This window comes from Mastomys coucha, unplaced genomic scaffold (assembly GCF_008632895.1).
Source record: "Mastomys coucha isolate ucsf_1 unplaced genomic scaffold, UCSF_Mcou_1 pScaffold12, whole genome shotgun sequence".
Classification (NCBI taxonomy): Eukaryota; Metazoa; Chordata; class Mammalia; order Rodentia; family Muridae; genus Mastomys; species Mastomys coucha.
This window is the reverse complement of record NW_022196894.1, coordinates 29,899,768-29,926,366: the sequence shown is the minus strand read 5'-3', so window position 1 is coordinate 29,926,366 and position 26,599 is coordinate 29,899,768. Positions and strand designations below refer to the sequence as shown.

Here is a 26,599-nt window from a genome sequence, read left to right as displayed (position 1 = left end):
CTCTAGAGAAGAGGCGGCAGAATCCAGCTTTTGAGAGCTGCTGGAGGAGAACAAGTGAGAGCTGCTACCATTGCTGCTGTGACTCTGACAACTGGCAGTCCGACCATGAGGGGCTGGGTTGCCGATGGCCAGGTACTCGGGCCCCTCACTGACATCACTTGGGGAGTCATTTTGGCTGCTGACCCAGGATGCTTCTAGGGGGAGAGAGCTCATCTCCTGTGCCCTCAGTGGGGAACCCTGGGCTAGAGTGGAGTCTGAAGACAGGGGAGCTTGGGTGGTTTGAGTTGCTGCTGGTGAGAGGCATTCCTGTCTTCTTGAGGTTGCCAGGAAGGGCCAGGTGAGAATAAGACTACTACCACATTTTGAGCCAAGTTTGGAGCAAGCTTTAATTAAACACTGGCCAGTGTGATGGACTCTGGCCAGGTCCATTCCTGGGTTCTCAGAAAATGGCCATCAGTCACTTTTTAATTATTAAATGTAAGTACACTGTAGCTGTCTTCAGACACACCAGAAGAGGGCATCAGATCTCATTATGGATGGTTGTGAACCACCATATGGTTGCTGGGATTTGAACTCAGGACCTTCAGAAGAGCAGTCAATGCTCTTAACTGCTCAGCCATCTCTCCAGCCCCATCAGTCACATTTTGCAGAGGTTCAAAAAGGCATACCCATAAGGCCACAGTATTTCCTATCAGGTACAATTAGAGAAAGCATATATCCTGACTTACTTCCTGCCTGTGTACCTCCTGCCTACATCCAATCAGGCAAGCATACATCCAGTGTACCTCTCACCTACATGTGATTAAGCACATCAGGTGCAGTTGTTTAGGGAGCAAAAATATGTGGCTTGTTATCTCCCATAAATAACAGCCTGGAGCATTTAACTTTGTTTTTCACTCTGTGTGTGTGTGTGTGTGTGTGTGTGTGTGTGTGTGTGTGTGAACAACAATGGAAAAAGAGGTCATGAATTTGAAAGAAAACGAGGGGTATGGGATGATTTATATAGGGCTAAAAGGAAAGGGGCAAATGATGCAATTCCATGTAATTTTAATCTCAAAAATAGTTTTAAGCCAGGTGGTGGTGGCACACTTTAATCCCAGCACTTGGGAGGCAGAGGCAGGCAGATTTCTGAGTTCCAGGCCAGCCTGGTCTACAGAGTGAGTTCCAGGACAGCCAGGGATACACAGAGAAACCCTGTCTCAAAAAACAAAAAACAAAACAAAACAAAACAAACAAACAAACAAAAAATAATAATAGTTTTAAAACATTTTTATTTGATGTGTATAAGTGTTTTTACCTGTGTGCATATCTGTTCATGCCTTGTGCCTACAGAGTTCAGAAAGCAGACAGATGTGAGCGAGCTGACAGGTGGGTGCTAGGAATCCAACCCCAGTTCTCTAGCCGAGCAGGCTGTGCTCTCCACTGCTGAGTCATCTCCATAGCCAGGCCACCAAACTTTAAAGAAATGTCTTATAAAAATGTACAGAGCAGGCTGGGCTGTGGTGGCACATGCCCTTAATCCCAGCACTTGGGAAGCAGAGACAGGTGGATTTCTGAGTTCGAGGTCAGCCTGGTCTACAGAGTGAGTTCCAGGACAGCCAGGGCTACACAGAGAAACTGTGGCTTGAAAAACCAAAATACACACTACACACCACACACACACACACACACAGAGAGAGAGAGAGAGAGAGAGAGAGAGAGAGAGAGAGAGAGCGCGCAGGACATGGTGTTGCACACCTTTAATCCTAGCACTTGGAAGCAGAAGGAGGTAGAGCTCTTGAGTTTGAAGCCATTCTGGTCTACATAGGGAGTGCCCAGAGTGCCTGGCCAACTAGAATTCCATGGTGAGATCCTGTCTTAAAACAACAAACAAAATGGGAAGTGCTGCTGCAGGAGCCAGCAAGTAAAGGCTGTGGATGAGAATGCCTGATGGCCCGAGTTTGCCTGTTTTGGATCCCTAGAACCCACATAAAAATGGGAAGAGAGAACTGATCCCACAGAGTTGTCCTCTGACCTCGACATGTATGCCATCACACAAAAGATTCCTCTCTAATAATAAGATACATATCAGAACTGTATATATACCACTCTTGCTGAGCATCCTGGTCCATGCCTGCATCTCTGAAGAGGATGGTGAGCGCCAAGTGTTAGAAAGAGACCACCAGTGTCGTCCTGCATCCTGCCCTTCCACTGGTGGTGTCTCGGTACGGCTGGCATACAGCTCAGGGCAGGCAGAACAGAGTCCAAAACGGTGGTCCGCAGGCAAAACAGTGGGGTCTGGAACTGTAAGAATTGAGCAAACAGGGACACCTTATAAAAATACCGGAAAGCCAGGAATGTCCATTAAGCTTAAAGTCAGGGAGCTTCAAAAGAGTTTACTGAGTAAACATCTAGCCCCAGGAGAAGATACAAATTGCAGGGAATAATGCTCGGGTCCAGGAAACGTCCCACCCTCAGTGAGGAGTGGATCTCTCCCCGCCCCTTCTACGAGCAAAAGGTATCTCCTCCTCTGGTGTGGCACCAAGGACAATGGACACAAAGGACAATGGGCTCCACCAATAAGAGATAATCAACTCTTGCTGTAAACTAAAACCTATGTTCTGAAAGGGGATATATAAAGAGTGTGTGCTTTTGTTCCTCGTGGTTGCCTTTGCCCCGATTGCGGGACAACACCGGTATACTGGATTATTAAACCTCTTGCTTATTGCATTGATCTCCATCTCTGTGTCTTTGTAAGGGGGACGACATCCTGGACATAAGACTCGGCTCTCCAAATCTTACAGAACAAGTGCTGGGGTTCCCAGTCTCCTGGGCACCTGTGTCTTGGGAGTCTCTTGGGGCATATGCCTCCCAGGTGGAGAGGGGAAGCAGAAACCGGTCTGAATGGGAGCAAGGGCTGAGTGAGTATACCAGGGGCTGGAAGAGAGAAGGCCTTTCTGGGGAATTTTAGGCACAGTTTATTTGTTTGTTTGTTTATTTATTTATTTAATATATGTGAGTTCATGGTCACTGTCTGCCTCCCAGGTGGAGAGAGGATGCAGAAACCGGTCTGAATGGGAGCAAGGGCTGAGTAAGTATACCAGGGGCTGGAAGAGAAAAGCTCTTCCTGGGGAATTTTAGGTACAGTTTATTTATTTAAATATTAATTAATTAATTAATTTAATATATGTGAGCACATGGTCACTGTCTTTAGACACACCAGAAGAGAGCCTCAGATCTCATTACAGATGGTTGTGAGCCACCTTATGGTTGCTGGGAATTGAACTCAGAACCTCTGGAAGAACAGTTGGTGTTCTTAATCACTGAGCCATCTCTCCAGCCCGTAGGCATAGTTCTTTAAGATGAAGGCATTTCCCACAGAGATCCTTAACAAAGCAGCTAGCTCTCTGAGACAACCCTTTCTTGTTCATAATGTTTTGATGGTTGATGTAAATGCATACAATTTAGTCCAGGGATTAAATACCTTTTGCAGGAAGGAATACCCAGGAAGCTCTTTGGCTCAAGGCTCAGGACCATCTTGATACCTCATTAGCATGGAGAACAACTCCAGGTATTTATGCTACGTGCCTCAGGACCCATGGTCCTCAGCGGGGTCCAGAGCGGGGAGAAGCAGGTAAAGAATGGCTCCACTCCTGCTATTCTCAGTTCTGAGATTCCCAGGCTTTGAGCTCATTCATCCTTACCACTTCTTATGCCTGCCTGGTAACCAAGGACCCTCATGCCCTAGACACCACTTCAACTGAAGCGCCTGGACAAGGCAGGCTTTTTTTTTTTAAAGGCTCCTGAGAAAGAAATGGCAAATAGTAAATGAAGGAGAAAAGGGGGAGGGGCCACTGTCCCAAGGAGAAAAGGCTCCCTGCTCCAGGTTGTAGAATTCCTGGAATGCAGCCGGGGCCTTTGTTTAAGTTTTACTAAGTGTGGGGGTGGGGTTGGGGTTGGGGTACATTTCTATAAAAGTCTTGCAAAGTGAGAAAGAACAAAAATGACTTGAAATCCTTGACCTAAACACAAGTTTTATAATGGTTGATAGGACTCCTATGTGATATTTCCTACACAGGCCAGCAAGACTGTGTTAACATCTCCTCACTTCCCATCTCCAAGTAAGTTTAAAAGTTAAATTTGTCTAAAACGGTGCTTCTATTTTTGAAATGGACTTCCCTGTAACTCAAGGGGTCATCCTCAGGGTCCTGAGTGGCTGGGACTATAGGTGTGCACTATCTTGCCTGGCTGGAGCTCTGGTAATCTCACTGGTGTTAGGGAGCAAGCTGTCTGCTCCTGAGGTGCCTGGTGGGCCTGATGTCAATACCTCTGGCTGTTACTCCTTGTCTAGCCTTAGTTTTTGAAACCCAGGTTTACTCTGGAGAGTTACTTCCTTATGGTCATGTGCCCTTCTTTCAAGAGAGAAATCTGATCTCATCTGAGAGCTCCTTCTGTGTTATTTCTAGGGTGTATTCTAGGAACACTGGGAATTTAATGATTATGTCTAAGGGCTTAATTTTTATAAGGAGGCAACTTCAAAGGGGAATTCATGGCACCCTCATGGGTGAGGAACTGCACAGGTTTGAGGGACTTGTAAGGACCCAGTGAAACTGTCAGTGATAGCTTTAGGTAAGAGCCTGAGCTTGGAACAGGCACATCCCTCATTCTTTTGAATCAGAATCAGCAGTTCTAGTCAGTCACCATGAACACTCAGGCCTTTGTGTATCCTTCGAGGTTCTCTCTCTTCTCCAATAGATCCTTTGTGTGTAGATAGATCTTTTGTTTTGTTTGAGACAGGGTTTCTCTGTGTAGCCCTGGCTGTCCTGGAACTCACTCTGTAGACCAGGCTGTCCTGGAACTCAGAAGCCTTTGCCTCCCAAGTGCTGGGATTAAAGGCGTGCACCAGCACTGCCTGGCAGATAGATCATTTTTTATGTATGATTACCTTGTCTTCCTGTGTGTGCATCATGTGTGTCTGGTGCCCCTGGAGGACTTATGGATAGCTGTGAGCCTCTAGTTGGGTGCTGTGAACTGATTCTGAGGCCTCTGCAAGAACAAGTGCTCTTAACAGTTGAGCCATCTCATCTCTCTAGCTCTATTTGCTTTGAGATAGGGTCTCACTATGCAGACCAGGCTGGCCCAAAACTCACAGAGATATGCCTACCCCTACCTCCCTAGCTGGGGTTAAAGGAGTGCACTACCATATCTGTCCTTAACTGATTTTAACTGAAGTTTTCTCTTTCCTGGAAGTGTGTGGATGAGCCTCATTTCCCCATACATTATCACCCCATCTTGTCAGGATAGGAAAGCACAGATTCTTGTTTTCTTTTCTCTTCTTTTCTTTTTTTTTTAAAGATTTATTTATTTATTATATGTAATACACTGTAGCTGTCTTCAGACGCACCAGAAGAGGGTGTCAGAACTCATTACGGGTGGTTGTGAGCCACCAATGTAGTTCCTGGGATTTGAACTCATGACCTTCTGAAGAACAGTCAGTGCTCTTACCCGCTGAGCCATCTCACCAGCCCCCAGATTTTTGTTTTCTTGTTTGTGTCAGGTCCCAAGAAAACCCAGAACAAGTCTCACTCAGTACCCATGTTCCCATCACTTCTCACCCTGTGTGAACCCCAAAGATTCCAAGAGGAAGACTACAGACTCAAGTCATCATGGCCAAATTAATTCAAGAAAGCAATGAATTAGACCAAGCTTTTAAAAAGTGTTCACATGGGCTGTTTTTCCCTAAAAGCAGTGTTCAAGAGATCAGCATTAGACTGGGAAAAGATAGGGGCTTTCAAAGCTCAGGGGTAGGGGGTTTTCAAATGGGAGATTTGGAAGGTAAATAAGAGGGATAAAAACAACATTAACAAAGTGGTCATAACAAGGCAGTTATAATAACAAGTGGTTATAATAACCTTGTGAACAAAGTAGGGTTCCAAGATAGTCATAACTTTTTCAAACAAAACCACGGCTGCCATTTCCTAGAACAGGCAGTACAGAACCATTTGCAGTTAAGGTTATAGGTAGGGCATAGCCCAATCCTTGAGAAAGAGAGATTTAATCATAAATAGGAATGAACCTGTTTTGTCTTTATTATATAAGATGGCTTTCAAATCTAAGATGGAATCAATCTGCTCCCTCACCTATCCTAAATCTCTCCAGCCCAGGAGCTGGGCTTCACTTCCCTTCCCCAGTCTCTGATTCTTACATGTAGCTGTTTTGGCTACTCATTCTGTTGATTCCCATGGACTCTCTTGGTCCTCTTGGTCCTGGATCGGATCTCCTCTTCCTCTGGAGCTCACGCCCCCCCCCCCCCCCCCCCCCCCCCCCTCATGGCAGATCTATTCTGTTGGCCATGTTCAGTCTGGACTCTTCTGTATGCCTCTGGCTGTTTTCTCTCTCATATATATAATAAAACTATTCTTCTCCATCATACCTCGGAGTGCTCTCACATCCTCATTTTCATTCACAGCGCAAGTTCCAGGACCGCCAGGGGCACAGAGAGACCCTGCCTCAAAAACCACACTGAATGAAATGGACTCAGTAAAGAAACGAAACCAAAATAGCTGCCCCGTGGGTGAGAAGGTTTATTTCAGTCATGTAAGGCTGTCTCTTGGGAAGACAGGGAGGAGCAACAGGGTTGTAGGTAGAGGTTATATGGGAATGGGTACCTGGGGGAAAGGGAGCCTGTGAGCTGGGTGGGCGCTTGGGACTTGGGACCTAGGGAGCCTAGAGGCCAATATGTTAATGTCACCATAGTCATATGTTCTTGGAAAGAGCCACAGGTCCCTTTTACCAGAAAGCATGACTTCTTTAAGTAAGTAGAAACTATCTTCAAGCCCCAGAGGGCATGCTGGCTTTTGTCTAAGTGCCAGACTTTGAGACAGACTTTGGGACAAGGAATTTCTCAAGGGACCTGACACTATATAGATGAAGATAGTCTCAAACTCAGAGATCTGCCTGCCTTGGCCTCCCAAGGGTTGAGATATTTCTAGACATCTGAGTTGAAAATGTTGCTCATTGATAGCATACTTGCATGTGTAGGACACCCTGTCTTCAGTCCATAGAATGGGAGTATTATGCCTAAGAAGTAGGTACCCCAAAGCCAATTCCAACGTAAACACATAAGGATCTTTATTACGAGCTCCTGAGTAAGGTCTCTCACCGTAGCTGTTACAGCGGGTCAGAGTGATGTAGGGTATTGTAGTTACAGCAAGCTTGGGGAATTTCCATTCGGGTCAGCAAGTTAATATTTTAAAAACTGCATTTCTGGAATATTCTGCATGGAGACAAAACCTGGTATAATCGGCACCTGACAAACAGGATGGTTAAGTTATCTGTTCTCTGCAGGATGTCTGAAGTTATCTATTCGTACCTTGACCCTGCTACTGTAGCCTGACTGGCTGTTGCTAAGGGGCTGGGCTGCCATAGGATGCTTGCTCAGGAGGACTCTGTGATTTTCTTCCTGGGATTGGAGTTTTGCCCCCTGGTCTTGTACAAAATGGAGTTTCTTCAAAACCAAAACCAACAACAGCAACAAAAAACAAAACAAAACAAAACAAAAACAGAGTTGGTTGGGCTTTACGGGAGGATCAGAAGTTCAAGAACATCCTGTGATACAGGAACTGTGTTTTAGTAGAAATGGGTTTCCCATCATCTTAGTCACATCTGTTAAAGGAAAACATGCATGGTTTGTTTTCCTTTCTCTTTTCTCAGCCCAAAGATGGCACTCTCAATTGCTATAGTTTAAAACAACTCCCAGACTCCTTTGCTTTGGCTTCCTATAAAGAATGGGATTTTGAGCTGGGTATGGTGGCACACACCTTTAATCCCAGCATGAGAGAGGTAGAGGCAGATGACTCCCTGATTTCCAGGACAGACTGGTCCACAGAGTGAGTATCAGGATGGTCAGGGCTGCACAAAGAGACCCTGTCTTGAAAAACAAAAATAACAAATTAAAAAAATGACTGGGGATAGGAGTAAATGGCTGCTAGATTAAAATTCAAAATACTAAAGGAAAAAAAAAAAAAGACAATTCAGGTGTGGTTGTACACAGTTGAAATCCCAGAACTTGATAGGAGAATCAGTAGTTTGAGGTTATCTTCAGCTACATAGTAAGTCCCAGGCCAGCCTGGGCTACATGAGGCCCTAATTTGCCTTCCACCCACAGAGAAAAGTTTTATTTTTTTTTTAAAGATTTAATTTATTTATTTAATGTTTATAAGTACACTGTAGTTGTCTTCTGATACACCAGAAGAGGGCATCAGATCACATTACAGATGGTTGTGAGCCACCATGTGGTTGCTGGGAATTGAACTCAGGGCCTTTGGAAGAGCAGTCAGTGCTCTTAACCACTGAGCCACCTTTCCAGCCCAAGTTTTATGTTACTTACATTTTATTTTTATGTGTACGCATCTTTGCCTGCATGTTTGTATGTATGTGCACTATGTGTGTGCATAGTCTGTAGAGACCAGAAGAGGGTGGTGGATTCTCTGCAACTGGACATTGGAGTTATGTTGTGAGCTGCCATGTGTTCTGGAAGAGCAGAGCCGCTTCCAGCTCGCCTGGCTTTCTTACCATTGTTACAGCAGTGCCAGTCTGACTCCAGCCTCCAAAGCCCTCCCTCCAGCTTGTCCAGAAGTGGACTAATGGGGCTGTCTCAGAGATGCAAGCAACAGTGTAGGAGTCTCTCCTCCTCAGAGGTCTGCAGGGTCCCTCCTCTCCCACACCCACCAAACGTTGAGCTAAAAAAACCAAAAACCAAAAAACATCAATTCCCTGGGCATCCCAAAAGCTAAGGACATGAAATTCCACCAATACCCACCCTGGAAAACTGTGTGTGTACACAAACTCTATATAATTCCATCTTCTCGGTGGTGGTGGTGGCGGCAGCGGCGCACGCCTTTAATCCCAGTACTTGGGAGGCAGAGCAGGCAGATTTCTGAGTTCGAGGCCAGCCTGGTCTATAGAGTGAGTTCCAGGACAGCCAGGGCTACACAGAGAAACCCTGTCTCGAAAAAGCCCGTCTTCTTAGTTACCTGCTGCCTTTGGCCCAGGCAGAGGCAGCCGCCCTCTTGTGTCTCTCCCAATAAAATATGTGAGGTTTGTTGTGGGGTGTGACTTTGTGGTATTTTTTGGCTCCAAACAGCCAGGATACCTCTCCCCTCAGATCTTCAATAGATGCATTGGGTAACTTCTCCCCTCAGAGCTGTAACAATCTCCTTGGCTCCAACATCACCTGGAGAGCCAGGAGATTGAATATTTGCTGTGGTTTCATTTTTATTTCTTTTAAAAGTGTTTTGCCTGCATGTGTTTCTGTGCCCAGAAAGGCCAGAAGAGTTAGTTGTGAGTGCCATTCGAGTGCTGAAAACTGAGTCCAGGTCCTCTGGGTGAGCAGCCAGTGCTCTTAATTGATGACCCATGTCTCCAGCCCCTGCTTTAAAAGAAAAAAAACAAAAACAAAAACAAAGATCTCATTATATAGCACTGTCTCCAGCCCTGGCTGGCTTGGAATCTCTGTGGAGACAAGGATGGCCTAGAACTCTGCAAGATCTACTTGCCTTTGCTTCAGGAACACTGGAATTAAATGCATGGGCTATATCAAAATTCTGTTTTTTCCTGTAGACCCAGTTGTAGGTTGTGCTTTGTTCACTGGTTTTTGTTTTGTTAACCAGTGGTTTTTGAGGCTACCTGGAGGCACACGGTGACTCAAGGCAGCCGCCGACTCCCTCACTGAAAAGGTCACTCCAGAATGGGCTTACTAAAGCTGCATCCAATCAACTTTTGCCCAACTTGCAGGTAGCTCCACCAGATTCTTCTCTCTTCAGCAGTTGTTACTGTCTCTACAACCATGGGGAGGTTGTGCAGTTTCTAATTTTGAGCTGCTGGCCAAAGGAGAACGCCAGGGCAGAGAAGCCATAGATCTCAGGCTGCTTTACCCCATGGAGCTTAGAACTCCTGATCTTCCTGCCGATTTGAAGTTGTGAGATGGGTACCCCCACTTCTTCCCCCATGTTATTAAGTATTGAAGCTAAGGACTTTGGGACTTGTCAGGTAAGTACTCAACCACTGGGCTCTATTGCCAGCCTTTTTTTTCCCTCCCAAGATAGGGTTTCTGTGTAGTCCTGACTGTCCTGGGACTGTATGGCTGGCCAGCAGCTGCCTCTGAGTGCTGGGATTAAAGGCCTGCCCCACCATACTGCCTTGTATTGTTTTCAATGAAGTTTTTCTTCTTGTGCACAGCAGAACTATAGCCTGCCACAATCCTACCCGGAAAGCCCAAATTTTGTTTCAAATGGAAAAAAAAAAAAAAATCAAAGCAAAATAATCCAAAAAAATTCAATGCTCTACTTTTTCCATGCTGAAAAATTCTAATTTAAAATTCTAAAAACTGTGGGGCCATGGTGGCGAATGCCTTTAATCCCAGCACTTGGGAGGCAGAGACAGGTGGATTTTTTTTTTTTGGTTTTTTCGAGTCAGGGTTTCTCTGTGTAGTCCTGTCTGTCCTGGAACCAACTCTGTAGACCAGGCTAGCCTCAAACTCAGAAATCTGCCTGCCTCTGCCTCCCAAGTGCTGAGATTAAAGACATGTGCCACCACCGCCCAGCTAAGGTTACTTTTACTAGATATTTTTAGCATGATTCAGAATTCCAAAGTTATTAAAGAGATTTTGACTTTGAAAAGCTCTCATATTTTTCTTCCTGTGTGCCTTTCCCTCTCTTAATCCTACTGCTTAAAACTTCATTAAAAATGCCTTGTGGGAGCAGCAAGATAGTTTACTAGTACAATCCCACACCTTTCATGTTGGAAGGACCAGCTCTTCAAACACACTGCAGCACACAGCTACTGACCCTCATGATAAATGAATACAAAGACAGGGTCTCACTGTGTAGACCTTCTACCTCAGAGAGCTGCCTGCCTGTCTTACAAGGGGGAAATGGGGCTGGAGAAATGGCTCAGTGATTAAGACTACTGACTGCTCTTCCAAAGGTCCTGAGTTCAATACCCAGCAACCACATGGTGGCTCACAACCATCTGTAATGAGATCTGATGCCCTCTTCTGGTGTGTCTGAAGACAGTTACAGTGTACTCATATAAATAAAATAAATCTTAAAAAACAAAAAAACAAAGAGTAGGGGATAAAGGATGTATGGCACTATGCGTGGCAACTATGTTAAGTTTCATGGAATTTTGTTATAACATGTTTAAATTTTATGTAGCCAATTTTTGTTTTGGTTTTTGAGACAGTTTCACTCACATGGGCTGAGAATGTAGCTCAGAGAGAATGCAGCACAGCTTGGCCACCAAAATCCTGCCTTTGCCTTGATAGGGTTAGCATGTACAACCATGCTTGGTTTGTAGCCATTTTTATTAAAAGTGTAGTAAAATAAACATGAGAGCCAATTTTTATTAATCATCCTTTTAAATTATTTTTTTTAAGAACTCAGAGATTCCCTTGCCTCTGATGTATTGGGATTAATTAGGCTGTGCAACCATGCCAGACATCTTTTTTTTTTTTCAAATCTACACAGCTTTAATACTGAGATATTAAATATTTTCCAACAAAAATGATGAAAAGGCAGTTCACTAATGACCAACTTAAAAAAATCTAATGCTTTCTAACACAAAGGCATCAACAGTAAGAACAACAGAAAGGCTAACAGAAACTAAAAACCTGAAAATAACTTCAATCAGGATGACTCTCTGTGGACAAACTGGTGGTGAATGTATAAATTCTCAGCATATCATACAGTAATGTTCTTTGGTCATGAACTATTCTACAAAGATTCAATGTGATAATTTCTAATTTGAAGTCCCAACATTATCTTCTCAAAGCATTAAGTTAAATTGCTTTTAGAGAAAAAATGTGCCAAGATAAACATAAAAAAAGTCTCAAAACTTGGAAGAAAAAATTCAAATGACAAAAATGTGGATAAAGCCAAATACTGCATTAGGACAGTTTATTATGTTCACACAGGACATAAATGGAGCCAGAACCCCAGAAGAGAGTCTACTGAAACTACAGCTTGCTAAGTTTTCTTAACAAAAGATAGCAGGAGCTCAACTTTACAAGATGCGTCTGGATCCCAGGGTAATCCAAGATAAACCCCACACACCAACTTTCCATCTGTGTGCAAAGACAAGCATACGTCTGAGCCATGAGCAATAAGAACGGAATGCCAGATATTCAACAGCAGAGCACAGTATAATTTTCTTACAATAATTTATTTTTTTCTAGAAGAGATCAGTAAAAATATACCAATTTGCCCCTTCACACTAAGATGCCATGGAGGGAAAAGCTGTAAACTCTAAATATTTTCTGCCACTTTAGGGTGCTCATGCTGGACCCAGTTTCTGATTACCTATTCAGTTCCAGGGATTTCGTGCCTACCAATCCACCACTCAGCCCGTGCCATTCTTAAACCCTTGTATTAACAATCCAGCAGCTTTTCTATAACCAATTGATGTTGATTCTAATCCATTATTTTTTTCTCCTTTTTGAGACAGGGTTTCTCTGTGTAGCCCTGGCTGTCCTGGAACTCACTCTGTAGACCAGGCTGGCCTCGAACTCAGAAATCCGCCTGCCTCTGCTTCCCAAGTGCAATACTAATCTATTTTAAATCAAAGGAAATGCTAAAATACTTAGAATCAAAACTAGGATGGGAACTAATTAGTGTCATAGAAGATACCTGAGTGAGCTCCTTACCCATTCATTTAAAAAAGGAAAAAAAAGCCATAAAGTTTTGGAAAGGGATATGGCACCTGATATGGCATCTTCAGAGATGTCTACCTGTAAAGATGTCATACTTAGAACACAGCGGCTATTGACAATGGAGATAGTCCTCAAGGACGTTTCCTTATAGCTGAGTTTTGCAGAAACGCTTTTGTAAATTCTTTCTTTGTAACCATACCTCAAAGAGAGTAGGTGCGCTTGCTGAGCAGAAACTAAGGACACATCTCAGGACTTTGTGACAGAAGGGCTAGCTTTGCAATACAGCTTTACTGGGTTGTAGAACTCTTTCCCCACGCTTTGCTAGGTTATCTCTGAAACATTTGAAAAATGCTTTTCTGTGAATTTCTACGCTGTAGGGAATAGGCATTTTTAGACACATTACAGTTATCTTGAGTAGAAACTGGTATCTTTGTTCCGTTAACTGGATCCTTCCATGTGTTTTTAAAGGGTTCCCAATAGTCACCTTTTGTGCTCCTCTGAGATTTTGAGTGATCTGCATTAGTTTGCTTTAGGGAGTTCCTATCTTTGGAATTCTTCCTCTGTCTGTTCAGCAGCCTATCTGGGGGTGAAGATGTACGTAACTGGTACTGATCTGGGGATCCTTTCTGCCGGTTTGGCACCATTTGCTCTTTATCTACCTCTTTCTGAAGTTGTAATGCTAACAATCTGTCCTGCTCTTCTTGCTTATGTCTCTCAAAAAGCATATGTTCTAAATCTATTAGTTTTTGTGTAAAATTCACTTCTGTTTCTTCTTGATCTGAGGATTTGATGAATATTTTCCTTCTTTTTGCAGAAAAGCATGGATCCATGACTTCTTCAAACACAGATTCCTGGTTTTCTCTTTCAGAAATTTCTTTTCCAACTAGTAACTGATACACTCTACTCTCTGTTGGAACTCTGTTGCCCTCAGTTAACTGGGTCACACCTGGCATAGAGTACTCTTCGTTTTCTACTTTGCCAGAGGGGTTAACTGCAGCTTCATTAGAGAAAGAACCTGTGGCTCTAGATCCATCATCACTTACAGTACATAAATCATCAGGATTAGTTGATACTGTTCCAACTTTCCCCTCAAGGCACTGTTCAGTGTCTCCTACACACGGCACAGGTAACTCTGCAGAAGACTCCGAACCTCGTTCTTGAGTTTTGAGGCAGGTCCAAGGAGAAAGTGTTGGCATATTTTTTTCAATTTCTGTGTCTTGCAACATAGGGCTCTTCATGTCACTACTGTCAGTTTCCTGTAGAAAACAAAATTCCTGAGTATATAAAGGGAAAACATAAAAGCCAGCTACATTGATATCTTAGATGTATGGTCACTAGACATGATCACATATTACTAATAAGGGATTCTCATCACCACTGTCCCCCCACCTTTTCTTCTCTTTCCTTTCTTGATGGTAGCAAATATCTCAACCTATCTACCATAATACTTTCTTATTTCTATTTTTCACCTGGTGTGCCAAGTAAGATTGGGACAACTCATTTCACTGACATGGAAACCTATACGAAGTTGTAATTATATTTAACATATGGCCAATAGCTGGCATCAGGACTTGGCCTCTTTCACCTTACAAACTTCTAGTCCAGGGTGTTTGACCTTTATGTGCTATCGACCTTCTCTGACATTTTAAAGATTTTATTTTTAATTATGTGTATATATGGGGGATGCAGAGGGGAGATGTATGACCATGAGTGTAGATGTCCAGAGTCCCTGGAGCTGGAGTTACAGTAGTTGATGTAAATGAACCAAACTTGGGCCCTCTGGAAGAGCAGTGAGTGATCTTAAAAACTAAGCTATCTCCTCAGCCCTTCTTTGGTATTTTAATGAAGCATCTACAAAGACCTCTTTGGAGGAAATGTCTTTTTGGAGATAAGGTCTGACAACTTAGCAAACTGATGTGAAATTCTTGAACAAGAAATTCTGCCACCTTAGCCTTCCAAGTACCAGGACTACAGGCATATGTACTTTACATATGCAGGACTACATATGCAGGACTACATATGTAGGACTACTACACAGGCAGGACTACTGTGCTTTAAGTTTTTTTGTTTCTGGTGTTGATAGGTATCAAACCTAGGACCCTTGCCACATGCTGGGCTAGTGCTCTACTTCTGACACCCAGAAAAAAATTTTTAAATGTAAGATTTTCAACACATGGCCTTAACAAGGGGAATGGTAACAAGATTATTACGATATTTAAAAAACAAACATGTGAGTTGGGAGTGGGGTACATGTCTTTAATTCTAGCATGTGGGAGGCAGACAGGTGGATAAGGCCAATCTGGTCTAGATAGTGAGTTCAAAGACAACTGATTAAGACCCTGCCTCAAAAACAAAGTAACTAAACCCAAAAATAAACGTGTAAGAAAAGTTAGGGACGTAGCTCAATTGCAAAATGCTTGCCTATCACGTAAGAAATCCTGGATTCAAACACTAGCACCATGTAAAACCAAGCATGGTAGTATACACCCAGAACACAGGAAGTAGAAGCAAAAAGATCATTAGTCCAAGGTCATCCTTGGCTATAGACCAAGTTAAAAGCCAGTCTAGGTTATGTGAGATCCTGGCTTTTTTCTTTCTTTTTAAAAATTTTTTTTCTTAAGATTTATTTATTTATTTATATGATTATACTGTAGATGTCTTCAGACACACCAGATGAGGGTATCAGATGGTTGTGAGCCAGCTGCTGAGAATTGAACTCAGAACCTTTAGAAGAGCAGTCTTAATGGTTGAGCCATCCCTCCAGCCCCCCTCCCTCTCTCCTGGCTTTTTTATTGTTGTTTTTTTGTTTGTTTAATTTCTTAACCCAAAAAAGGGTTTTACTGATAAATAAGATATAGTAGCAAATTGAATTATTTGTGTTCTAAGGGAGAATTATTCAAGAAATTTGTAGCAAATATGTTTCCCTTTCTCCCCCTTCTCCTTCCCTTGGTGCTGGGGATCAAACCTGGAGCTCACTCTATATACACACTGTATTACTCATCTACACTTCCAAACCCACTCTGTTTCTCAGGCTCTCCCAAGCCCTGGTTATGCTAGCATTCCTAGACAATACCCGTGTTTTCTCTCAGTGACAGAGTCACAAGTACTATTACTAGTACTGTGGTTTGTTGTCTACATTCAATATTAAATGAGACACTAAATGAGAGATTAGCAAAAACACTTTCTTTTACCTAGCTTTTAGGGTAAAAACTTAATTTGCAGGCCTAGAGAGATGAATCAGTGGCTAAGAAAACTGGCTGTACATCAGAGGACCTAGACTGAATTTCTAACACCCACATGACAGTTCACAACTATCTGTAATTCCAGTTCCAAGGGAACTGTTGCCCTCTTTTGGCCTCCACAGGCACCAGAACGAACACACACACACACACACACACACACACACACACACACACACACACACACACACACACACACACAGGCAAAATACTCAAACATATTTTTTTTTCAAGCCAAAGATTGAAAGTGGCTTAAAAAAAAAAAACAACAAGAACAACCCAAGTTTGTTCCTTACCAGGACCCCTTGGAGCTGTATATTCGGGATGTTACCAGAAATAATTGACTTTTTTTGAAACAGAGTCTTACTATGTAGTCTAGACTAGCATGGAATTTGCTATATAGTTCAATTCATAATCTTCTGGCCACAGCCTCCTGTGAAAAAGGATTTTAGGCCCACACCACATGGGGTTTGAGTGATACCACATTCTTGCTTGGTGTCATGTTTTAGGCCACTACTTGGAGTCTCAGTTGTGAGGACTCCTCCTTGACATTCATGCCTAACACTGCCCTCCTAAAATGCACTACTTTGCATCTGAAAGTCTTCTGGGTAAACAGCCATATGTAACCTGTTCAGTTGTATAAATTTTGTGTTAGTCAGAGATTAGAAATTATGGCCCAGCCAAGTAGTTGTGGTATACACCTCTAATCCCGGAGCTCAGGAGGCAGAGGCAGTTGGATCTTTGTGAATTTGAGGCCAGCCTGGTCTACAGAGTAAGTTCCAGGATGGCCAAAGGAACACAGAGAAACCCTGTCCAGAAAAAATAAAACCAAATAAAAAAGAAACCACGGCCCATAAGCCAAATCTGGCCTCTGCCCATGTTTGAGCACAAAGTTTTGGGCAGAGGAACTGGCTCAATGCTTAAGAGTGCTTGTCGCTGCTCTTGCAGAGGTCTCAGGTTGATTCCTAGAACCCACCCACATGGCAGCTCAAAACCTTACTCCACACCCTCTTATGACCTTCTTGGACCCCAGGCATCCACATGTGTTGTGCAAAACACACATGTAGGAAAAACAGAGATGGTTCAGCAGTTAAAAGCACTGGCCATTCTTTCAGAGGACCTGGGTTTAATTCTCATCCCACATGGCAGCATCCAACATCCTCACACATACATATATCAGGCAAAATACCAATGCACATGAAGACAGATCAGAGGCTTAACTCCAGCCCTTAGGAGACAGGCAGATGGTCTCTACAAGCCAGTTCTAGGACAGCCAGGCCAACACAGAGAAACCATGCCTCTTATTGAGAGAAAAAAAATTCAAAATCTCTTTAGAAATAAATCAAAAAAAATCTTAAAAGAAAAGAGAAAGTTTTACTTGGACACAGAGAAGCTCACTTGTTTGTGTATTTACTAAGGAGGCATCCACTGGTAGCCGGGGCAGAGCCCCTCTGATAACAAAAACAGAAGTATCTATCCTGGGTCCATTAGAGGAAAGTGAGCCAAGATATCACAGGTCTTAGAAACGCACAGCCGGAATCAATGCCCTCCTCGCTCCAAACACAGGCATACCTTAGACTTGCAGACGTCTTCTCCAAGCTCAGTTTTACATGCCCATGCTGTCCCAGGCTTCAGCTTAGGTGACAAATATCTTTAAACAAAAAACGATTAAAGTTTACTACAACTTTGATGTTTTGAAAAAAATCCAGTATGGTCAAAGGTTGATGAACCACTTATGCCTAAAGGTTATGTTTGCTGGCTATCTTACTGGAGCATCTCCAGGTCTCGGGTCAACTTTAAGATAAAATATGAAGCCCTGAGTATTCTAGGAAAGTGAGACTGCCTGGCTAGCACACAGAAGGCCCAAGCTTTCTGCTGTGTAACACAGCACGGAGTGAGGTGTGTGGGGGGGATTCAGCACTATATTTTGGTGCAAAAACAGAAAAGGTTAAATATCTCATAATTCTTGAAAAGGGTTTAAAGGCCCATAGGATCAAACAATGGAAGACCATAAAGTTTTTCAAAATTCACAAAAATATCATTTTAGGTTTGGCCGTGGTGGGGCACATCTTTAATCCCAGTACTCAGGAGGCAGAGCACTCCTGAGTTCAAGACCAGCCTGAGTTCCAGGACAGCCAGGGCTATACAGAGAAACTCTATCTCAAAAAATAACCAAATAACAACAATGACAATAATAAGAAGTCATTATTTTAAGAGGAGGCTATTATGTCTTGCCAGAAATTTTGGCTATTATTTTTTTTTAAAAGTGTGAAGCTAGGCAGTGGTGACACATGCCTTTAATCCCAGCACTTGGGAGGCAGAGGTAGGCGGATTTCTGAGTTCAAGGCCAGGCTAGTCTATAGAGTGAGTTCTAAGACAGCCAGGGGCTACTCAGAGAAACCCTGTCTCGAAAAACCAAAAAAAAAAAAAAAAAAAAAAAAAAAAAGTATGAGAAAATGGCTTTACTGTTTCTTCCAGCAGGAACCCAGGTTTTCATGTATGTTAACAGCTCTTTGTTATTACTTTAAACGAATTCTCTCCCATGGTAAAAAAGGTTTGTTGGTGGCAGTTTGTACAATCCAAGAGCTGACACATTACAAATGCTCTTCTTTTAACTCTATGAACCACAGAGGCATCTGACACGCTAACATTTAGATGAGAGGATTTCATTATCCTCCTCTGACAACTTAGTTTCTCCTCTGGAACTGCATGAAGCAGCCCTTGGGGTCCTCCTGGCAATCTGAAGCATCAAAGGTCTGGCAGCATCCCACCTCCATCACTGCTATAGACTACAAAACAGGTATTTCTACAGCCTATGCCGCCTCCTCCTTTTAAATGTGTAGCCCAAGCTGGCCTCGAATTCATGAGCCTCCTGCCTCTGCCTCCTTCAACAAATTCTACTGGCAAGCACCACAACAACCAGCAACTCCCCCTCCTTTTTAGACAAGGATTTACCATGTCACTTACAATGTCCAGGCTGGCTCAAACCCAAGTTCTCCTGTCTTACTTAGCCTTTAGAATAAGTGGGACTAAATGTATGTCATGAATCATACCTAATAAAAAGCATCCTTTTAAAAAGCAACCATAGCCTGGTGACATTTTTTTCTCTTAAAGATCTTATCAAGGAAATATATAAGAGGCATGAAAAGAAATAGTTAATAGCCAGGCAGTGGTGGAACACTCAAAAGGTAGAGGTGGATCTGTCTGCCTGTGATCTCTAAACTTGAGGCCAGCCTGGTCTACAGAGTGACTTCCCAGACAGCCAGGGCCACACAGAGAAAAGAGACTGTCTCAAAAAGTTTATGAAAGAAGAGTAATGCACACATCTAAGAATCATATAAATCATAGTAATGAGAAAGGAGTATCACTGGAAAAGATCAGAGTGAATGACATGTACATTTTTGTATGTATATATGCTATTTTTTGCTTTATTTTTGAGATTATAATTACTTGGGGGGGAAGCCCTCAAGGCCTTAACTCTAACAAAGAACTACAAGCAACCAAGCAATGCTAAGTGGAAGAGCCCAACAATTAGTTATCCAGTACCAAATAGTCAGCCCTGAGAACACGCCTACAAGTAACAGTGTACCAACTGACCAGATTATACTCAAGGATATACTACGTAAGCAAGCATACATACATGCATGTGATAACAATTAATGAAAAGGAGGCCATGAATCTGAAAGCAAGCAAGAAGGGGTATATGGGCTGTTTGGAAAGAGGTTTTCTTCCTCCTCTTTTTTTTTTTTAAATTGAGATAGCGTTTTATAAAAGGTCTCAAAGACAGGGGGCTTGGCTGTGCTGAAGATCCACATGGAGACTGGGATGACCTCGAATTTACAGAGTTCTACCTGCCTGTCTTACAAACGTAGGAATTCATGTTCCACAACACTTGGCATTTGTGTACATACTCTAGATCTTACTCCAAAGGGTTATTTTGACATGCAGAAATTCCCTAGGATATACTGCCCAGAATGGTGACTTTCACATACATGATACTTGATTTAATGTTGTGTGTTTTGGGGGGGGTGTCCTGGTTATAAAGCTCTCTCCCTATGGGGCCTCTTCTTCATCTCTCTCCTTATACAGACTTCAGTTTCTCATCTCTTACTATTTATTACTTTATGTGTATAATGGGTTTGATGTTTATTAGCACATGCCTGCTACAGTGTGTGTGTGTGTTTGCATGTGTGTTGTGTGTGTACGAATGTATGTGTATGCATGCCAAAGATAACTCTGTGTAATCAGTTCTTTTTCCACTCTCTTTCATGGGCTCTAGAGAACTAACACAGATTGCCAGGCTGGTACTGCAAGCTTTTATTCACAGAGCTAGCTTGTCAGTCCTCATTTCTTACTTTAAAAAGAGTTCCTTTTCTTTTCCTTTTTTTTCCTCACAGTTTCTCTGTGTAACAGCTCTGGCTGTCCTGGAACTCACTTTGTAGACCAGGCTAGCCTCAAAAAAAGCTATTTTATTAGCTCAGCAGTGGTGGTGCACTTGAGAGGCAGAGGCAGGTGGACCTCTGTAAGTTCAAGGTTAGTCTACAGAGCCAATTCTAGGACAGCCAAGACTCCACAAAGAAACCCTGTCTTGAAAAACCAAAACCAAACCAAACCAAACAAAGAAAAAAACAGGAGATTTTGTTTTTTCAAGACATGTTTTCTCTGTATAGCCTGGCTACCCCAGAGATCCATCCGCCTCTGCCTCCAAAATGCTGGGATTAAAGGAATGTACATGTTTATGCACCACTATAGGCCCAGCTTCAGCCTACATTTTTTAAAGATTCACTTTATTTTTACTTATGTATATATGTATGTTTGCATGATTGTATGCTACATGTGTTCATGGTCTGTAGAGGCCAGAAAAGTGCATGGTATTCCCTGAGTGGGTTATGAGCTACTGCACCTGATTTTAGTCTGGGAATTGAACTTGGGTCCACTGAAAAGCAACAAGCGTTCTTAACCACTAAACCATCTCTCTAGCTCTTAATTACTATTATTTTTTTGTTTTTGTTTTTGTTGTTGCTGTTGTTGTTGTTTTTCTCAAGACAGGGTTTCTCTGTATAGTCCTGGCTGTTCTGGAAATCACTTTGTAGACCAGGTTGGCCTTGAACTCAGAAATCCACCTGCCTCTGCCTCCCAAGTGCTGGGATTAAAGGCATGCGCCACAACAGCCGGGCTTGTTTTGTTTTTTTTGAGACAGGGTTTCCCTGTGTAGCCTGGGCAACACAGAACTAGAACAATTCTAGAACTAGGTCTATAGTCCAAGTTGGCCTTTGACTCACAGGGTCTGCCGTGCCTCTGCCTCCTGAGTACTGGGATTAAAGGCCTGTACTGCCACTGACCACCTGGTTCAAGCTTTTAATTAAAATAGCTTTTCGGTCAGATGGTTCAGCAGGTATACGTACTTGCTGCCACATCTGATACAGAGCCAGGGACAGTTCCCTGTTGCCTCATAGACAATCATAACTCTAGTACTAGGGAATCCAGTGCTGTCTTTTGGCATCTAAGGGCCCCAGACACACATGTATTTACATGCAGGCAAAACACTTAAACACATAAAAAATAAGTAAATAAATAAATCTTTAAGCCAAGCAGTGGTGCACACCTTTAATCCCAGCACTTGGGAGGCAGAGGCAGGCAGATTTCTGAGTTTGAGACCAGCCTGGTCTACAGAGTGAGTTCCAGGACAGCCAGGGCTACACAGAGAACCCTGTCTCAGAAAACAAAACAAAACAAAAAAGCAAAATAAATAAATCTTTAAAAGACAAAACCAAAGCTCATTAACAAACCTTAAAAGACTTGGTAGTCAGTATGAATACAACCTAAAAACCCCAAAGGCATATATACAGTATCGATCAATGGGTAAGTGACAGCCATATTCACTCACTTTTGAATATCTCCGAAGTTTTTTTGTTTGTTTGTATTTTTCTTCTGTGACTTGTTTGTGACTGGATCTGATTTTCTGGAACTCAAGGGAGAAGCCAAGATATTTCTCTCGTAATTACTGTTCTTCAATAACAAGAAAAACATACAAAGGCATTTTATTAAGAAGAACTTGATGGAATAAAAAGCTTTGAATTGTATTAACTCAAAATTCTTTTTTTTTTTTTCCCCAGACAGGGTTCTGTGTAGCCCTGGCTGTCCTGGAACTCACTCTGTAGACCAGGCTGGCCTCGAACTGAGATCCGCCTGCCTCTGCCTCCCAAGTGCTGGGATTAAAGGCATGCGCCACCACCGCCTGGCTTCAAAATTCTTTTTACTTTAAAATTTTTTAAAAAATAATGTGGTAGTTTGAATATGCTTGGCCCAGGGAGTGGCACTATTGGGAGGTGGGGCTTTGTGGGAGGAAGTATGTCACTGGCTTTAAGACCCTCATCCTAGCTGCCTGGAAACCAATTTTTTTCCTGTTTGCCTTTGGAACAAGATGTAGAACTCTCAGCTCCTCCTGTACCATGGTGGCCTGGACACTGCCATACTCCTGCCTTGATGATAATGGACTGAACCTCTGAGCCAACCCCAATTGAATACTGTCCTTATAAGAGTTGCCTTGAGCTGGATGGTTGGTGGTGCACGCCTTTAATCCCAGTGCTTAGGAGGCAGAGGCAGGTGGATTTCTGAATTCGAGGCTAGCCTGGTCTACAGAGTGAGTTCCAGGACAGCCAGAGCTATACAGAGAAACCTTGTTTCGAAAAATGAAAAAAAAAAAAAAAAAAAAAAGTTGCCTTGGGCCAGACAATGGTGGTGCATGCCTTTAATTCCAACGCTCAGGAGACAAAGGCAAAGGAGGCAGAGGCAGAGGCAGAGGCAGGCAGATTTCTGAGTTCGAAGCCAGCCTGGTCTATAGAGTGAGTTCCAGGACAGCCAGGGCTACACAGAGAAACCCTGTCTTGAAAAAAAAAAAAGAGTTGCCTTGGTCATAGTGTCTCTTCACAGCAGTAAAACACCATCTAAAAGAAATAATTTATTTTTATTCTATGTACATTGGTATTCTGCTTGCTTGTATGTGTGTGTAAAGGTCAGATCCCCTAGAACTAGAGTTAGAGACAATTGTAAGCTGCCATGTGGGTGCTGGGAATTGAACCTTGGGTCCTCTGGAAAAGCAGTCAACACTCTTTTTATTTTTAAGATTTATTTATTTATTATATTGAAGTACACTGTAGCTGTCTCTAGACCCTCCAGAAGAGGGTGTCAGATCTCATTATGGAAGGTTGTGAGTCATCATGTGGTTGCTGGGATTTGAACTTAGGACCTTCGGAAGAGCAGTCAGTGTTCTTACCCACTGAGCTGTTTTGCCAGCCCTCATTTTCCTTTATAAGCAATAATTTAATAGTAAGATAACAAAATCCAGGTTCATTATATTAAGGACTAGTCTAGGAGGACCAGTGAGCCAGCTCAAGGGTAAACACACTTGCTAGCACACCTGGAGATCTGAGTTTGATCCCTAGAACCCACACAGAACGAGGAGAAAGCCAACTCTTGCAATCTGCCCTCTGAATGCCATGCATGTGGTACCCACACACTAAGTAAAATAAAACAGGACCAGGCTGAGAGTATAACTTATTTGCCTATCCTGGGATTTAATCCATAACCCTGACCCTGATGAACATGTACCCAACTATGGTAAATATGTAACAAAGCACAAAAATGTTGCATTCAGGGCTGGAGAGATAGATGGCTCAGTGGTCCTGAGTTCAATTCCCAGCAACCACATGGTGGCTCACAACCATCTGTAATGGGATCTGATGCCCTCTTCTGGTATGTCTGAAGACAGCTACCATGTACTCATATAAATAAAATAAAAATTTTTTTTGTTTTGTTTTTTGGTTTTTTGAGACGGGGTTTCTCTGTGTAGCCCTGGCTGTCCTGGAACTCACTTTGTAGACCAGGCTGGCCTCGAACTCAGAAATCCACCTGCCTCTGCCTCCTAAGTGCTGGGATTAAAGGCGTGTGCCACCACTGCCCGGCAAAATAAATCTTAAAAAAAGAAAGTTGCATTGATAAAAAAGTTTGTTGGGCTGCGAGTGGTATACAGGTCTTTAATACTAGCACTCAAGAGGGAGGTTAGAGGCAGGTGACCTCTGTGAGATCTACACAGGGAGTTCCTAGACTGCACAGGACAGACAGACACCAAACAAACAAAGCACAAGAAAAGTCTGTTGTTATTATTATTACTATTATTTATCTTGGAGTTGGAGAAATCACTGCTCTTGAGAGTCACTTCCTAGCAACCATGTCAGGTGTTGCACAACTGCCTATGATTCAGGTGAATATGATGCCCTTCTGGCCCTGGGGACACCTAAACACATGTGGTATATAGTCACAAATTAAAAAAAAAAAAAAAGTTTTTCCTTTAGTAGAACAAAGATATCCTAACAAACTTCTAATTGTTGTGGTGCCTTCTTCAGGAGCCACAAATGGGAGCATGTCTGTCCAAACTTACAATACTGGTGCTCAGCCTCCTTGCCAGTTCCTCATCGCCTCTCAGCTGCTCTTCCATCTCGCTTCTTCTTTTTTCTGTCTGTCTTTTCTCCTCCTCCTCCTCCTCAGCCAACAATCTCTGTATGTACTCCTCACTGGCTTTGTTTTCTTCTTCCTTGCTGGCTTGTCGCTCAGCCTCCACCTTAAAAATAACAAAGGACATCCTTTTCTGAGTTTTTGTTTTGTTTTGTTTGTTTTTTTGTTTTTGTTTTTGTTTTTTTGTTTTTTTGAGACAGGGTTTCCCTGTGTAGCCTTGGCTGTCCTGGAACTCAGTAAGACCAGGCTGGCCTCTAACTCAGAAATCCACCTTTTCTGAGTTTTTATAATACTCATATTTCACAATAATTGTAACAGAAAATTAAAGTGAAAACTAGTAAAAATGTATCTCTAATGAATTCAAGTCTCCACAGGCAAACTCCTATACAGCCAGCTCAAAGTCCTACCATCAGGAAGCCCATGCCAGTCAGCCATGGTCAGAGGTCAACAGAGGTCAAAGACTCAGACATCCTGCCCTCATCCCTTACCAGTTTCCACCACAGTAGCACAGACTTGGGTGTTTCCATAGTTCATGGAGAGCCACCTGCCACCTAAGCCCACCCTAGGTGCTGCTGCTGCTCCTCTTCAGCAGAGCAGACAGGCTTGGCAAGGAAGAGGAAGATTTCCAAGGCAAAGCAGGGCAGAAACACCCTAGACCCAGGTGCTGCTAGTGTTGTTTCTGTTTTTTTTTAAAGACAGAGTCTCTTCTGTATGTAGTCCTGGGTGTCCTTGAACTCAAAGAGATCCATCTGCCTCCGCCTCCAGTGTGCTGGGAATAAAGACATGTACTACCATGCCTGGCATGTTTGTTTGTTCATTTTTAAATATTACTTGTATGTGTGTTTATTTGTGAGAAAGGAGGATGATTGAGGCTTGCTGGCTTCCAGACTAGCTAAGGAAAAAATAGCAGTAGCAGCAACAAGCCCCAGGTTCAGAAGACATTTGGTCTAAAATAGGTGGAGAACTATATAGGACAGGAGAGACTCTCTGTGCACACACACTATCTTTCTAACCAACTAACAGAAACTTTAGGTAGCCAGGGAGATGGCTCCATGTGGGAAAGTGCATGCTACCCAAGCATAAAGAACTGGGAACTGCCTTTGGATCCCCAGCACCACACAGAAGATAGGTAGGTGTTCATGGGTTAGCCTGTCCAGTTGAATTGATGAGCTGAAGTTCCACAACACTGAAGTTCAAAGAACAAGGTGGAGAAGGATCAAGGAAGACACCAGATATGAATTTCTGGACTCGTATTCATGGGCACAAATGTACACCCACAATAAGAAAGCATGAACCGGGGCTGGAGAGTTGGCTCAGCAGTTAAGAGCACTGACTGCTCTTCTGGAAGTCCTGAGCTCAATTCCCAGCAACCACATGATGGCTCGCAACCATCGTAATGAGATCTGATGCCCTCTTCTGGTATGTCTGAAGACAGCTACAGTGTACTTACATATAGTAAGGAAATAATCACTAAAAAATAAAAAGATAAAAAGATAAAAAGAAAGCAAGCAAGAACCAAACATTTGACTTTAGCTGGGTATGGTAATACACACTTGTAATCTTAGCTGCTAACCCATTAGACAAGGCTAACCTGGGCTAGGTCTTAAGACCCTATCTCCAACTCCTCCCCCTTTCTCTAATCAAACACATCTTCTTTTTGGAAGTCATATTAGGTGAGTAAAGTGTTTATTCTATTAACATTTGGGAAGCAGCTGCTGCAGCTAGTTCAACATGGATACACTCACTACAACAGATTCCCAGTTGGTTGTATAGATACAGTAAGGCCCATTTCTTTTCCTCTAGAATTTACTGGAGAACTCCGCTTCATTCTGTGGCAGCTTTTGACCTAAGAGCACCCACCGTGTTTCATTCACTCATGTGTTAGATGATGCCTCCAGGAATAACATACTACTGTGCTTTCTGAAAGTCAACAACTTTTCTTTTTTTTTTTTTGGTTTTTCTAGACAGGGATTCTCTGTATAGCCCTGGCTGTCCTGGAACTCACTCTGTAGACCAGGCTGGCCTCAGAAATCCGCCTGCCTCTGCCTCCCAAGCGCTGGGATAAAGGCGTGCACCACCACCGCCTGGCGTAAACAACTCTTTTATTTGCTAAACCAGTCTTACCCTCTGAAGTTCCCACCCTCCTCCTGCAGGCAAA

The 26,599-nt window shown here is 42.9% G+C and overlaps 1 protein-coding gene and 1 long non-coding RNA gene across 2 annotated transcripts in view; one reads left to right on the top strand and one right to left on the bottom strand.

Moving 5' to 3' along the window:
- The first annotated feature begins 2,750 nt into the window (after window positions 1-2,750).
- Window positions 2,751-6,545, top strand: LOC116085818. Its single transcript, XR_004116733.1, has 4 exons — window positions 2,751-2,900; window positions 3,473-3,550; window positions 4,058-4,100; window positions 6,449-6,545. It is a non-coding gene; the product is annotated as an uncharacterized LOC116085818 (long non-coding RNA).
- Window positions 6,546-11,907: 5,362 nt separating this feature from the next.
- Rnf168 (ring finger protein 168) overlaps window positions 11,908-26,599 on the bottom strand; it is a 20,468-nt gene continuing 5,776 nt past the window's right edge. The window contains exons 3-6 of the mRNA XM_031363652.1: window positions 24,368-24,547; window positions 21,815-21,936; window positions 17,500-17,578; window positions 11,908-13,944 (exon numbers count right to left, since the gene is read on the bottom strand). Of these exons, the coding sequence (XP_031219512.1) occupies window positions 13,015-13,944; window positions 17,500-17,578; window positions 21,815-21,936; window positions 24,368-24,547 (1,311 nt within the window). The 3' untranslated portion in view covers window positions 11,908-13,014. The remainder of the gene's footprint in view (window positions 13,945-17,499; window positions 17,579-21,814; window positions 21,937-24,367; window positions 24,548-26,599) is intronic.